This window comes from Copadichromis virginalis, linkage group LG17, assembly GCF_057382275.1.
Source record: "Copadichromis virginalis isolate Kocher_CV1m ecotype Utaka linkage group LG17, C_Virginalis_male_GT1.1, whole genome shotgun sequence".
NCBI lineage: Eukaryota > Metazoa > Chordata > Actinopteri > Cichliformes > Cichlidae > Copadichromis > Copadichromis virginalis.
The window spans coordinates 4451409-4467272 of NC_140634.1; the positions used below are offsets into that span (position 1 = coordinate 4451409).

The following is a 15864-nucleotide window of genomic DNA, read 5'->3' on the forward strand; positions in this document are numbered from 1 at the left end:
CAGCGGGTAATGGAGCCAGCGCGTAATGGAGGAAATGAGTGTGCCGACTAGAAAAATCAACCGAGCGTGACCGAAGAGAAAACAGATGATGGTTCCAATGCCGGAGAGATTGTCGAACGGAAGAGCCAAAGAAGGTCCGTAGTGTGAAGGTATTTCGGCTATTTCAAGTCTGACAAAAAACAGAGTAGCGTGCACTGTAAATTGTGCCGACAGCAAGTCTGGAAATACAATAAACTGGTGCATGCGTCACACTGCGCCACGTTATTGTTTCGGTGAAATGAATTTCTACAATACTGTTACTGTTAATTCTACTCTCTGCAGTGTTTAAATGCTTACATATACACACAGTTACTGTCCCTCCACACATACGACTCGGTTCTGCTTCTATGCCCCAGCTTTGTTTACTTTTTCCCACCGAGGCTTCTAGACTTCTGATTGGCCAACATTTCTGCACGGTTAGGAATCTAGCGCCACCTGCTGCTTTGGCATGTTCATAGCAGCGTTTTCCTTCATTTCTGCCTTTATGTGTGAACGGGATTATTTTTTAAAACGAAAACGGAAAATCTCAGTTTTCAAAAATACCCGTGTACGTGTGGACGTAGCCTCAGTCTCTGACTGGAAGCGCTAATTCGTCATTCGGCTTATGTCAGACTAAAGTAACTGTTAAAACTGTTTGAAAAGCTAAGCTATACAACAAGGAGAGCTTGAGAATTTCCTTTTAGTTCTCAGTTTATTTGATATTGACAAAAGTTAGTCAGTTTTGTCTGTTCTTCTGTAAAACAAACTAAGATTTATTTTTAGAATTAATATTTTGTTTCTAAGTGGAATTGACAATTTAGTCTGTTTCATTTGTTCCATTTTGAAACTTAAACGCTTTAGCGGCTGTCTTTTGTGTAGTTTGCAATATTTGCCTTTATTTATCTGAAAAAGTCTCATGTTCCTTAAGTACATCTACCCTGTTGAACTTATTATGGGAAATAAATATTTAAATAAAAACAAGCTGCTGATTATTTCACATTTTACTTGTGAGCAACGGCACATTTAAATCTTACAAATATAGTTATTTGGCTTATATCGTGATAGATATCGTTATCGCCTGAAATGAAAAAAACATATCGTGATATGAAAAAATCTCATATCGCCCAGCTCTAGTCTGAGGGGATATTTATCTTAGTAGCAGCATACAACTGGCTCACTGCAGAATAATGAAGAGAAACTGTAGGGTTTTTTTCTCCTGCAGGGTTAGGATTTTTAGGGAAAATGGGGCTTATGAGCTTGAATATTTTTAGTAGAATTTCATTTAAAATATATCTGAATTTTCTTTCTGTGTCATGGACACAGAACGTGACACACAGATTTTGGGATCTTGTGAAAACCGATGGGCTGGTAAAGTCAGGATTGTCAGGTTTGAGCTTTGCTCCACCGTGCAATACCATCTGAGAAGTATCTGATTGGGAGTGGCTTTGTTTTTCAGCATGATAGCACACATTAATAGTGTGTTTACACGCATTGGTAGATACAGGTATGTTTTTACTGGATAGATAAAGGCACACCTGGATATGCTGGAACACTATCACTCATGAATTGGCCTCCTCAAAGCCTAAACCTCAACCTTATTGAAGCAGTGTGGGATCATCTCGACAGAGAACGGGACACAAGGCAGCCAGTGTGTACTGCCACACTGCATTTTAAGTTTTTTTTAACTTTAACACAGTACAAAAATTTAGCTTTCAGACTTCTGAATGCTCATTTCTTTCTGCTCCTAGAACCATATAATGGCAGTAAGAGTGGATATCATATACTGTAATTCCAAAAGTGCTTCCTCACCCACTCACTCACGGCCAAAGTGGATAAAATCAAGCATGCAGGCATTCAGACTGCTTCTACAAATGTTTGTGGGTGAATGGATTGCTCTCAGGAGCTTAGTGAATTCCAGTGTGGTACTGTGATAGGATAGCAACAAGTCTAGTCATGAAATTTCTTCACTGCTAAATCTTCCACAGTCATCTGTTAGTAGTATTATAACCAAGTAGAAACGATTGAAAATGACAACAACTCAGACATGAAGCAGCAGGTCATGTAAAATCAGAGAGCGGGGTCAGCGGTTGTTAAGTGAATGCCTTTGGCAATATCGTGTATGTTTGTCTCAGGTTACTACAGGGTGGCCTGTCGAGGAAATGGAATGATGGTGGTGTTAAAGTTAAAGGAAGAGGAACTAAAACATGGTTTCAGACAGGATGAATATAGCTGTATTTACCAACCCCCATCTAACTGTGAATCATGCAGCTCCAAATAAAGATGTGGCGCTTCAAATGACCATAATAGGTCACCTTTATATGCCTAAAGTTTACTTTGAATGCATGTTGACATTGCAGTTGAGCCCTTTGTTACTGCATCAGCCATTTTCTGTTTGTGTGTGTGATCTCAGGCTCTTCATTTTCCTATGAAGATGAGGGCCGTCCTGCCAGAGGCTCAAAGGCGGCCATCCCTCCACCTATGTATGAAGACTCAGACCGGCCCCGCTCACCACCCGGACCGACCAGCTCCTTCCTTGCTAACATGGGGTGGGTGCTTATATTACACAACAAGTAGATTTATATAGTTCATTTATTTCTGCTTGAATAAAAAGTACTTCAAGTTAAGTACTACAGTTAATCAGTTGTATATCATGTTTATATGTACTGTATAGCTGAATGTTTCATTAATTCTCCTTCTCCTGCAGAGGCACAGTGGCCCATAAGATTATGCAGAAATATGGCTTCAAAGAAGGCCAGGGCCTCGGGAAGCACGAGCAAGGCCTCAGCACGGCACTGTCCGTGGAAAAGACCAGCAAGAGAGGTGGAAAGATCATCATAGGTGACGCAGCAGAAAAACGTAAGAGCGACCTTTGTGCTTTTTTTTTTTTTTTTTTTGTCCTTTCCATCTTTAGCTTAGGGCTGGGCGATGCCTTTGTATTTGTTTTGTTTTTAAACGGTACATTAGCAGGTTAGATCAGAGAAGTTGGTTGATCGAGTTATAATTTGATCATTGTGTCACATAAATGTTTGTGCAGTCATATAGATGTTTACGGCTCTCTCCCCTGCCCCCACTCTCTCATTACTTTGAATTCTATGCTCACTCTCACAGTGAAAACCAAAACTAAACTGCACTTAGCTGAACTACTGTCATTATTTTAAACATAAGACTGCCATTTGTTAAAAACGGCATTACGTCTTAACTAAATATACAAATTAAGAAATGTATATTAATTTGTAATCATGTGTCAGACTGTCAGTTTAGGTTTTTATACAAATTCCTGCAAATGTTTCACTCTAAAAGCCTCGTTAAGAAATGAAGCTGGTTAGAAAGCAAAGCAATAAGCTAATGTTTTCTTTCATGATGCTTCAAGAGTTGACTTAGTGAGTCAGTTTACACTTGAACTCACTAAGCGTGGGTAAAATTGGCACGTACAAAAAGACCTTGTAGGAAAACACAAATCATCATTTGCAGTCAGGTCATGACTGTATCTGTGTTAATAAAGTTTCTGTGCCACTTGTGTAAATAGGCACATTACAGTTTAGTTGGGTTTTGTGTGTGTGTGTGTTAATGTTCCCATGATGGACCAATCTCTGAGTAAAAACAGAACTAAAACCCTGAAATACTGCAAACCCATCAGCTCACTGTAAAATGATTTCTGCTGCTTGTAATAATCATCCTTACGTGTCTAGTAAGGATTCTTCTCCCTCCATTACTCAATGTTAAGTTCACTGTACCTCTGTATATTATAATGACAGTGTTACCTGAAGCATGCAGCGTGTGGGTCTCAACCCTAAACATGCAGGAGTGAAAAGCCAGAGGTCGGACCCAAAGCTTTGGCTTCGTGCTTGTAGCTTTGTGCCATCCAACCGTGCCAGTTAGGCGCTTGTAAGACTCCTAACAGCATTTACGACAGGCACATGTGTGCCTGGTGTGGCTGTGGGGTCACGGCAGATGGCTGCCCCACCCTGAGCCTGGTTATGCCAGAGGTTTCTTCCTGTTAAAAGGGGAATTTTTCCTTCCCATTGTCACCAAGTGCTTACTAATAGGGGGTCATCTGATTTTTGGGTTTTCTCTGTGTTATTGTCGGGTCTTTTCCTTACAAAAGTCATTTAATTCAAGAGGGTTGCGGCCCACTTAAATACCAGAAAATGCCATGGGCCAAATCTTAAAAGAAAAGTCAAGTTACAAGAGAAAGCAATTCATTTCCTAAAAATTCGGTTTAAAAAAACCAAACAAAACCATAAGCAACACAGGCTTTTTTGCTCTAAATGGCTAAAACGTATTGCAGTCATATGCTAAGTGCTGAGCCACTGTGTGACCCACCTACCACTGGGCCCCAAGTTCCAGTGCAAGAGCAACATTACTCACTACTCTGCCCTAAATAGTCAGAGTAGTGAGTAATATCACAAACTAATCACTTCCTATTACCAGTTTTAATTCCCTTTTTATAGAAATGAATCATTTTATATAAATATGTAACTGTAAATGTTTATAACGTCAAACTGAATTTCTGTGATTACTGTGGGCCACCTGCAGTACCTTCATAGCCCACTCGGGGTCCCCAGCCAAACCTTGAGTATCACTGCCTTACAATATCAAGCTGCTTGAAGTGACTGTTGATGTGATTTGGCGCCATATAATTTAAAATAAATAAATAAATATATAGGTCTCCATCAATTTTACAGTTTTGGTTTATTGGCTTCTGTTTATAAAATACTCTTTTATGACCCCTTTAAACTAGGTTAGCTCAACTGGATTTTAAATTTTGTTTTATTTTTTTATTTCTTCACATTGTGCTCCAGTAGCACGTTACTCTCAGCCTACCCCTCAAGATCCACATCGCCCAGCCCTACCGCTCGTGTTCTGATGTTTATGCCCCACCCCGCCTTTCTGTGTTCCTTTTCACCCTGTCTGCTTTAACGTGATTTTCTGTATCTGTCAGCTGCATCAAAAGCTGCTTTTATTGTCTCAAGCCTGTCCTGGTCTGTGTGAGCATGTGGATTATTTAGCCGTCCACTGTTTTCACATACTTTTGTTTTGGGTGTGACCACAGCAAGATTCCATTTCAATATCAGTTAGATGTTTTACAGTGACCTTTACATGCATGTCTTTTCATTTTTTGTGTGTGTGTGTGTGTGTGTGTGTGTGTGTGTGTGTGTGTGTGTGTGTGTGTGTGTGTGTGTGTGTGTGAGCAGCAGGCTCCAGCCAATCAGGTGCCACTGAGACTTCAGGCTCTGCAGGTTGGCCTCCACTCCCATTTTCTCCCTTTCATATTGCAGAATGTGCCACACGGATCATCTTTAAAGTTTGTGTTTGCATGACTTTTATATACATGCATACTGTCACACAGTTACTCTATGCACGTGTCACAGATTCATTGTATTAGCATGAATCTCTGCATCCATGTTCTCTACGCAGCATATTTGTGTTAAAACAGCTGTCAGCTTGGACACATCCAGTTATTGATACCTTCGTACCTTCCTGACTTATCACATATGGTAACTGGGGGTATTATAAGCTTGTAAAGTAGATGAGGATTATTTCAAAGCTAACTTACTTTATTGGAACCTTGCATAACCACATTTAATATAGACGTGTGGACTTTGACCTACAAAGAAAGAAGGCTGCTAGTGCTTCCACTGCTAACATTGATCATATTAAGTTGGTGTTCTCTTACTTCAAGAGTAGATGATTAGTTTAATGGTTAAATTTCTGTTTAATTAGGACATTTGCACTTTGGGACACCTACATTCTTCCATAGCTTATTGATGTGAGTTTGTTGCCACATTTGACACCAGGCAGTAGCTAAAAGTGCGCTAAATGGAGATAAAGTGTGTATCTGTTCTCAAGGGTAATACTGCACACTAGGGCTGCACAATTAATTGTTAGAAAATCGCGATCTCAATTCATACATATGTGCGATCTCATTTCCAAATGACAACGATTAAAAAAAGAAAAAAAAAAGATGACGATTGTACCGCATTTTGATCCGGGACATAATCTGCATGAAAACAAATGACAAGGGCGGAGCCTTATACCACGTGATACAGAAGCCAGCAGGCAGGGAAAAAAACAACGGAGAGCACGTGAGAGATGATGAAGCTGTAAAGGCCAAGAAAGTGACAGGAGAAAATCCGTCCCGGTCAACCACCCAAACATCAATAACGGGAACCTTATACCGCGCTTCCCCATACCCGTCGAATTCCCGCAGGCACAAAGAAATTATGGAGGCTATCACTACCTGCTGTATACACACAGTGTCGAGCAACGGTGGAGACGGAATTACAAGCAGTACAACATTTTGCGGCAAAGACAAAATGTGAGACATTTATGGTTTTTATGTTCAGTCTCAACTGTTACGAAGTTGATGTGCACTTAATAAATGCAATAAATATTTATATTGGAAAAGAAAATCATGAGAGAATCGTGATCTCAATTCTAAGCAAAAAAAATCGTGATTCTCATTATATGCAAAATCGTGCAGCCCTACTGCACACAGCTGTATCCATTTTGTCTGGCTCACTTTTATCAGCAGGAGTTTTGTTTGCACTCTGTCTATGACCCTGTTCACAGCTCACTTAGCTCCACTCAGTGTTTCACATGTAGAGACTGCCCTCTGGTGGCGTCATTATGCAGTGCACTATAATATGACAACCTCGATACAGCATCAACAGTATATAACACCAAATCTGTCTGTTTGTTTGCTTACAAACTCGATCTGATAATCAGGAGTTGAGTAACCCAAACTTGGCTCATATCTTAGTCCCCTGAAGCTTCTTGTCTGTATCAGATAATGGGAATATTATTATGTTGCCTGGCAGACACCTACCAGTGGGCAAAAAGTGATTGAGTTTGTGCACCTGTAACACCTTCAGAAGGATCTTATTATTTTAATTTAATGACATTAGTATCTAATTTATCATATCTTGAATATTCATATTTCCATGTACATCTGAAGTCAAGTTTAAATGGCCTGCATTTGTTTACTGTATTTAGGGTCTATATCAAAACTTTAATGTTGGATAAATAACTGTATAATTGTACTTTTATGCTAAGGGCTTTCAAGCCATGTGAATTCCTCCAGCCTACTAAAGCACTTTCTTTCCAGCTTGTTATTTTTGCCAGGTGCTACTGTAGGTAAACCATAAGGCTAATGTAAATAAGCCAATGTCATAAAAAATTAAGTTATAAAATCCTCTTTTACTATATCGTCTTCCATACCAGTTTTTCATTATTCACGTAATCTGCGGTAGACACTGTCTGGATACTAAGTGTTGTAGTAGATTCCACAGCTGGTTGACTTAAAAATCATATATGCATGGCAATACATCATGCTGTTTATAAACGTACTATGAGTCCCCTAATTATCTTCTATTTATCAATTTGGCCTCGATCACCTTTTTGTAACTTTTGTAAATGCGATTCGATCAAACAATACTGTAGTCTTGGTATGTACTGCAATCTGCAACACAAATGCTCTGCTGTGCTATAATGCTGTGATGCCGCCCAGGCTGAAGCTGCAACCCGGCCTCAATATGAAAATTAATTTTAACCTCCTAGGACCTGGCGTCCACATATGTGGACATCACTTTTTGGGTTATTTAGACCAAAATACTCAATTTTGCTCTACAAGGGCCTGATATCCACTTACAAGGACATTATACTGCTACTGTTCTATCAAAATTTTAAACGAATATCCTCATATGTGGCTCTTATTTTTCTTAAAGACACAAATCTGGTAAAAAAAAGATCTGGTAATTCTTTGTTTTTACGTTCATTGGGCCCCAATATGCCCAAATATCAAAGAGAAATTAAAATGCATGCCGTGGAAGGGTTCAAGTCTTAGGAGGTTAAGTCTTTCCTGCTTTGAATTTGGTCTGTGCTTCTTATAGCAGGGTGCAGAGTTTTGCCTGTACAGCATGCTCTTTGCTGCCAATGCGAACAAGCTTCAAGTCTCCCTTATTTTCCCCTCTCAACAGCTTTTCATCAAATGTTTGGCTTCTGTGCAGTTTTCGCTCTTTGACCTGTTCTCCTAACCCCTGGACAATCATTTATGACAAGTCAAATCTGCAATGTATTCCATTATGACTTAACCCAGTAAAGCCTGCGCATTCACATAATTGCCTTAAAATTCCCGCCTTTTTTTCTTTTTTTTAAAAATTGGAGCATTTATGGAAAATTCTGACAAATTTAAAAAACAAAAAACAAAAACCCAATTAACATCAATTCGTATACATGAGGGTTTTTTTTTTGTTTGTTTTGTTTTTTGTTTGTTTTTTTTTGCAATTTATTGCTTATAGCCATATATACATATATATGTGTATATATGTATATACATGTGTATATATGTATATACATGTGTATATATGTATATACATGTGTATATATGTATATACATGTGTATATATGTATATACATGTGTATATATGTATATACATGTGTATATATGTATATACATGTGTATATATGTATATACATGTGTGTGTATATATGTATATACATGTGTGTGTATACGTGTGTGTGTATACGTGTGTGTGTATACATGTGTGTATATACATGTGTGTATATACATGTGTGTATATATGTGAAAGGTTTATTGTTCTAACAATATACTTTTCATGTTTGAACAACATAATATCACGTTATTACAATATAATATTGATATTGTACGAACGTGATATTATGTTGTTCAAACGTGAAAAGTATATTGTACAAACAGGAAAAGTATCTTGTTAGAACAATAAACCTTTCACGTTATAACGTGATACACTTGTATTTTTCTTTTGCCTGGGTGGCAGCTCTACGCTTCCGTAGACTCCTCCCTGGCATTAAACATGTTAGTGTTTCTGTTTAACCACTAGAGGGCACAATTGGATATCGCTCCATCCATGTTTACCTTATCTGTATGGCTGTTGAATAACTTGAGCTCTGTTATCAGCGTTGTTTATTGTCCAGTTAAATGACTGTCAAATAAGAACATAGCTACTCTGATAGTCTCTCATATTCTCAAATGTGCTAGCAGCTTAAGCACACCCTTTACCCCTTATTATTATTAATTAGTAATATCAATACTTTTGTCAGATCGTCATTTAGATTTCCGAAATGTGGAAAAATAGTGTGGAAATTGCATTTTTTTTTTCTTTTTTGTTTGTTTGTTTGTTTTTTTTAGTTGTTTAACTTAATATCTAAACGGAAAAATATAAAGATGAGCAGGAAAACTTCAGCTCTGTTTTGTTTTATACATTTCAGTATTTGAGTGAGACTGGCAACTTGGCCACTTTCCAGAAATCGTAACAGTTTTATTACTTTAATGACCCAGAACGACCCAGAGTGGCTTCTCAGCAGCACAGTAAAAGCCAACTGGATGTCAGACGAAGCAGATATCAGACCAGCTGACGCAAAACAAACTGCTGAATTGTTTCATTTATCATCTGTGTTGAATCAAGCTCCCAAGTTTTGAACAGTCCCGCACAAATCCACTTATCGTCCGACACCTTCTGTTGCTCCATCCAGCATACCTGCTGCCTGTAAATATTCTGATGATAAGGAAAAAATTACGATCACCTCTGTTTTCTTCCAATCAGCTGACTCCTCCAAGAAGTCTGACGCGAACCCGCTCACTGAGATCCTGAAAAACCCGACCAAGGTGGTCCTGCTGAGGGTACGTGTATCCCTGTGTGCTGTTAAATTCCCCCTTTCTAGGTTTGGCTACTATAGCATTAGAAAAATGATCAGTGGGTTATAAGTGGCACATGTTATTATTTCAACACAGAACACTGGGGTGATGGAAAGACTGCAGTTTTAATATGAGATTATGACTAGTCTGATGTCCCGTGCAGCTTGGTTACATGTGTCGTTTCCCTTCGTAGAACATGGTGGGGCGAGGAGAGGTGGACGAGGACTTGGAGGGAGAGACGAAAGAGGAATGCGAGAAATACGGCAAAGTAGTTAAATGTGTCATTTTTGAGGTGAGATGAAGTGATTTATAAAACTCGATTTACGTAAAGTCATCAAAACAGAAGCGTGAAGATTCTTTCCGCTGTCAGATTGCAGAGGTGCCAGATGATGAAGCCGTCAGAATATTTCTGGAGTTTGAGAGGGTGGAGTCGGCCATCAAAGGTCAGTATTCACTTCTTTTAAGCGCCATCCCTGGAATAGGCCTCAACTCATGAGATATCGGGCATTTGCATCAGACCATGTTGCCTTCAAGTGTCACAGGAGTTTGAGGAACTTCCTCGCTGTGCACTTGTTCATAATGAAAGTGGTTGCCTCAGACATTTCCATTCTCATTTAAACAATGGTTTTCAGTCTGCATATGTAGGCGACTGTTTCCTAAATTACTTCATGTAACAGCATCGCACTTTTCCTTTTTCTTTCTCTTTTTTTGGGGGGGAGGAATCATTGCATAACTGCTCTAATAATGTGGGTGAAAATGTGTCCCATTCTAAATGAGTTGGCCCAGATCGGAAACAAGGTGAGACTCCCATTCCCTGCGGTGTTACATCATTTGTGACCCAGCAACCCAGGCGTCTTATATCACAGCTCTCAGAAAGCAGGGCAGGTTCTCAAAGAACGACACTAAAACCTGCCATAAAGAATCAAATTAAAAGTCTCACACTAAGTGATCCGTTTCTGCAGGTGATGACGAAGCATCCGGAAAGTGAAGTCTGAGGGCATGTTCTCGCACTCACAGGCCGGAGGTGATTGTTGTATTTAGTGTCCGTCACGGTAGCTGTAAATAATATGCTGGAACCCAGTTAAACCTGATTTTCTTCTGTCACTGTGTGAAAATGGGTCATGTTTTTCCTCATGTTAGCTATGATTCCCCTACAACAGGGGTGCCCAATCCCGGTCCTCGAGAGCTACCGTCCTGCAGCTTTTAGATGCATCCTTGTTCCCACACAGCTGAATCAAATGAATGGCTTGTTATCAGGCCTTTGCCAAACATGATGGCATGCTGAAGAGGTAATCAAACCATTTGATTCAGCTGTGTTGGAGTAGGGATGCATCTAAAAGCTGCAGGATAGTAGCTCTCGAGGACCGGGATTGGGCAGCCCTGCCCTACAGGGAAGAGAACGGCGAGTGTAGCATCTAGCACCTGGTTCATTTAAGTTAGTGTCTTCTAGTAGAGGTGATTTAGCTTGTTTTTGCTCATGAATTCCATTTGTAGTTGCTTTGGATATGGCTGGAGTTGTTCAAAGTGCAGTTAAGATTTACCAGTCTGCCCATAACATCCACATTTTTATCTCCCCTCCAAGGTTGCATCTTTGTGCACCTCTGGTCATCATGTGCAACTAAGACTTGAATCCACCAATTGAGACATCAAGCGTGTTGCCAATCTGACTGCAATCTGTCTACATTTGATTTAAACAGACCAAACAGCGCGGTTGTGAAACACCCTTTGATGGCTCCCTTTAAGCCCTGTTCTGATCTTGACCGCTCTCTCTGATTTTTATCGCTCATCTTGAATGTGCACAAAAAGCAAACGCCAACTTCCCCGTTAAAGCAATCGATGCTGTCTTCAGTGTTGAGACAGGGTGAGCGTGACAGTGACTCAAAAGTAGTAAGAAGCAGTTTTGGGTGACAGGATTCCCAGGTCAGACGGTCGGCTAAAGCCTCTCAAATACTGAAACATACTGTATTCTGCTAGAACACTACTAATCAACATGCAGAGTTGTTGCTGTTAGGTTTTTTTTGTGTTTTGTTTTTTAAGCAGTGGCAACACAACAGTACATCACAGTAGTGTTCACGCTTGAAGGAATGCAATACTACCCAAGAAGATAAGTTTGAAGTTAAATTTTCCCGGCTATTCTTTGAAAGGTTTAATGGCTACATAGAAACCAGCTAAATAATCCTGTCGGTTCTCTTCACTGCTGACGTGAGTATGAGGTGATGGAAAGGTTACAGAGCCTGGCGATTGCACATTGTCCTCAAACAGAAAGTTGTTCATTACCTTCATTAGATTACAGATAGTAAATGACAATAGTTAAAGGAACAGTTTGTCATTTTTCTGAGAAGTTGTAAAGATTTATAATGATGAATTTAGATCTGTTGTTGGACATTTAGCACTTTCTGCTTGGCATTTACCGAAACAGCACAGTGACAGTATTGCACATGAGAGGTGGAAACTCAGATTTTTGCAATTGGCCCTGTTGCATAGGCGTTACTCGGAGTTCCTTTCTCAGGGCACAAAATTTAGTGAGGGGAATATTTAAGTTTTGCTATGCATAAGATGTATATCTAATAACAGTTTTTTTTCACATTGGTTATTGCTTTGTAGAGGAGACATCGCAGTAAGTTAAGGGTGCGCTTATTAATTTCAGATGAGGATGTGGTTAAAAATGGATGGATTACAAAGCCACCTAATTCTAAATTTGTTTAGTGAACTCCGAAATGACCTGGAAACTAAAAGAGTCACGCAGTGCCAGCGGCAGCAAAACTTATTGCAATTCTTCAATTCTCGGTTTCTGGTTCCTGTAAACTGCGGCTTCTGTGGCTATTTCACAGCCTGCACGGAGGGTCAAAGCGAAACAGCTGACGAATGGCAAGAACAGGGAGGATGACTATGTTGAATTTGGACCCTGTCCTTAGTATATTCAGGCCTTGGATATGGATGTTGGTCTGATGCATTTATGTTAATAAATCTTTATTAAGGAAAAAATGTCTCTTAAGTTTTTTTTTTAAAGTTTTATTACACTGAAATTAAAGCATTTTGATTTCAGGGTCATAAAAGGTGCACATGGTTTTCACCATGATCTCGTGATCCTCTAACATATGACTGTTTTTTTTTTTTTTTTTTTTTTTTTTTGTCATGGGTTACACAAATTCAGCTGCATGCACTTTGGCAATAGGTGTTTTTCTGTCTCTTTCTCAGCGTAGAACCGTTATGGTGGTACTGTCAACATCGAAGCAATTACTAAAGCCTGTTTCCATTCTAACGAGCTCATGACTGCCACTGTAGGCCTACACTGAACGTACACATGTACAACTGATTTATATTGATATGCTTGTCCTGTTAGTAAATTACCCACAGCTCTTGGCAGATTGTGCGAGTCACATTGAAATGAACAGAGTGCGCCTGCGTTTAGAAAACAGCACAACTTTTGTAAATCATCCGCACCCATAACATAAAATAATTGCTCTCTAACCCTTGTGAAGAAAGCACGTTTAAAAAATGGTCTGAATTCATCTTTGAAAAGATGCACAATTGTACACTAACCATCTGTTTCCATACAAATCAAGATGTTCCCCTTAGCTGCTGTAGTCATAACACACGTTGTTTTGTGCATATGCACACGCTTTATGGCTGTCTACCAACTGAAGTGATCTCCGGCGTCCTTCAAGATCCATTATCATGCTTGGGACACACATGCCTCAGTGACTAATGCTGAATCCTGTCCTCTCTCACACAGTCGGATAAGACGCGTCCTTTTTAAAGGATCATTACCTCAGTGGTTCATCTTTAGGAGACGGTCCTGGGAAATGACCCTGACATAAAATTTCCTATTTTCCTAGAATGCAGACGTACGAGAGCCAAAAAAAGTTTTCTTTTTTTTCTCTTCTTGAGTGTTGTTTGCTGGGAACTACCAGCATGAGCCGGCTGTTTTTCATAAACAGTGTAATAATTTATTTTTTACAAAGGAGAGATGAACTGATCTTTGGAGGTCACAGAGAATAAATCTACCATAAAACATATTGAGACAATAGTGACTTTGTTTTAGTTTGTTGTGTTTTGTTCTTCCTGTGCGTAAGTGATACAACATTCTCATGTTAGTAGGGATCTGCTTCAAAGAAACACAAGGTTTCCAGATTTGTGCCAGATGCTCCACAGCATCGGTGTTCTGATTTCTTTGATGGGCCTGTTTTGATCAGTGTTTTTAATTGAAGGCCACATGCTTACCCAGTAAATATCAGAATAGGGTGCAGCCTCAACTGTACAACTTTTTAACAGCCATATTGTTAAAAAAAAAAAACAGCATGCAGCTGAGTTGTTGGGTATCTATACTGATGTGGACTGGGTAAAATGTTAGGAGTGAAAAGATGCCACGTTTGTTTCATGGAGATGGAAAAAGATCAACATTTGTATGTGAAAATGAAGGAGGTTGGTCCATTGGGCTGAAATTTCATTGCAGCAACTCAAAATGGTACTCGGTAAGCCCCACATGCATGTATGCATTACTGATATCACAACATGCTCCTAATGAGATCATGGGTGTCCTTGGGGGATTTCCTCCTAGCTCGGAAGCATCAATGAGTTCCTGGATGATGCAAGGTGCAACCTGCCAGTGTCAGGTGGACTGAAACATAATGTCCCAAAATGTGGTGGATTTTGTTCTTTTTGCATATGACTCTACTTTGTTTTCCCAGGTTCTGACATTAATTGTTCCTCTCTTTTGCAGCTGTTGTGGATCTGAACGGACGATATTTCGGTGGGCGAGTTGTCAAGGCCTGCTTCTACAATCTAGACAAGTTTCGGGTTTTGGACCTCGGCGAGCAGGTTTGAATTCACCCTGGGAAACTACAAGAACCACCACACAAGGAGCTCACATCATCTCCCCACATGTACATAAACCTTTTTTATATTTCCTGAACAGCAGTCTGTGTAGTGATACATGTCTGTAGTATATTGGCTTGTTTGTCCTGTGTTTAAAAAAACAAAAAACCTTTTATGTAAAAAGAATAAAGGATATAAACAACATTGAGTTGATGGTTTTGTCATTTTTACATAGAAAATTTTCTGTTTCTGGTTTTAGATCTTCATTAGTTAAGACAACAAAGCTCATTCTTCATGTTGACTGTCGTTGTGTTCTTAAGTGTCAAAATATGAACACTAATATAACGAGAGGTTAAACTCTAGAAACCCACTCCAATCATATGTTGTATCTCCAGGAAGCCTACTTTCCTTGTCTGAAGTTTGTCTGACATAACGCAGGTTCCTCGCTAGTGTTAACACATCCCCAGGCAGAGACTGTCTTGATTTAGCCTTGCCAGATTATAGGAAGGGGACTGGGACAGTGAACGCAACCCCAGCCTCATTCAGAACTTATGTAAGTGCGCCAGAAGGGCCCTGGAGGTTCCCGTGAAAAACGTCAGGAAGGATCCCACTGGAGAAGGTTTAAATCAGATCAGGGAAACGGGTTGGACAGAGAAACAGAAACAAGAAGCGAGACCCATTTAAAAGATTTAATCATTCCATTCATTTAGGGTTGCAGTGGTCAAAGGTTGAAGTGATGGGAGTTAATGGGTAAAAGCTGAGGAATAAAATCAAATGTTTGATCGACTGCTCTTGTTGATCATTTTGATTATGAAATAAGCCCAGCTAAGAGAGCATTAAATTAAACAACAAAATGTTGTAAGTTGATTATTCAGTGTTTTACTGAGCGTGTGCAGTGTGTTTGTGTCGGAGTGCAAGCCAGGAGCAGGGCTTGATGTTGAGCGCGTGTCCTGAGCATGCACAGCAGAGTGCTGTTTGGTCTATGAAACTAACGAATGTGTCAACAGTGCAACTTGAGGGGGGGTGGCCACGATGTTTGCTCACAGTAGTTCCCGTAGTGGAGCGCACACTCGCACACCATGTACTGAGCTTGAATATTTATTGCACTGGCCTCAGTTTGATTCCACCATAGGCCACTTGCTGTAAGTTGTCTCTTTCCTGTCAGCCACTCCAGTGTAAATGACGTAAAGCGCCTTGCATGTGAATCATATCCCACGTGTGGTATGCTCCCCAACAACTATCGGGTCGCCTCCTGCAGCATTCTCAGGCTGATCTTCAACAGTGTTGTGCAGCACTTGTCAGGAAGTTACCCCGAGTACATTACTATTTACATGTTGGCTGCTGGTGGCATA

The 15864-nt window shown here is 39.9% G+C and overlaps 1 protein-coding gene across 4 annotated transcripts in view; it reads left to right on the forward strand.

Moving 5' to 3' along the window:
- Positions 1 to 14716, forward strand: part of rbm17 (RNA binding motif protein 17) — a 19349-nt gene extending 4633 nt beyond the window's left edge. For 2 of the 4 annotated variants that reach the window (XM_085435814.1, XM_085435813.1), the window contains exons 7-13: positions 2429 to 2564; positions 2723 to 2874; positions 5214 to 5258; positions 9603 to 9679; positions 9888 to 9986; positions 10065 to 10137; positions 14418 to 14716. In XM_085435814.1, the coding sequence (XP_085291940.1) occupies positions 2429 to 2564; positions 2723 to 2874; positions 5214 to 5258; positions 9603 to 9679; positions 9888 to 9986; positions 10065 to 10137; positions 14418 to 14521 (686 nt within the window). In that variant the 3' untranslated portion in view covers positions 14522 to 14716. The remainder of the gene's footprint in view (positions 1 to 2428; positions 2565 to 2722; positions 2875 to 5213; positions 5259 to 9602; positions 9680 to 9887; positions 9987 to 10064; positions 10138 to 14417) is intronic. The other 2 variants (XM_085435815.1, XM_085435816.1) reach the window with 2 other exon arrangements.
- Positions 14717 to 15864: the final 1148 nt, after the last annotated feature.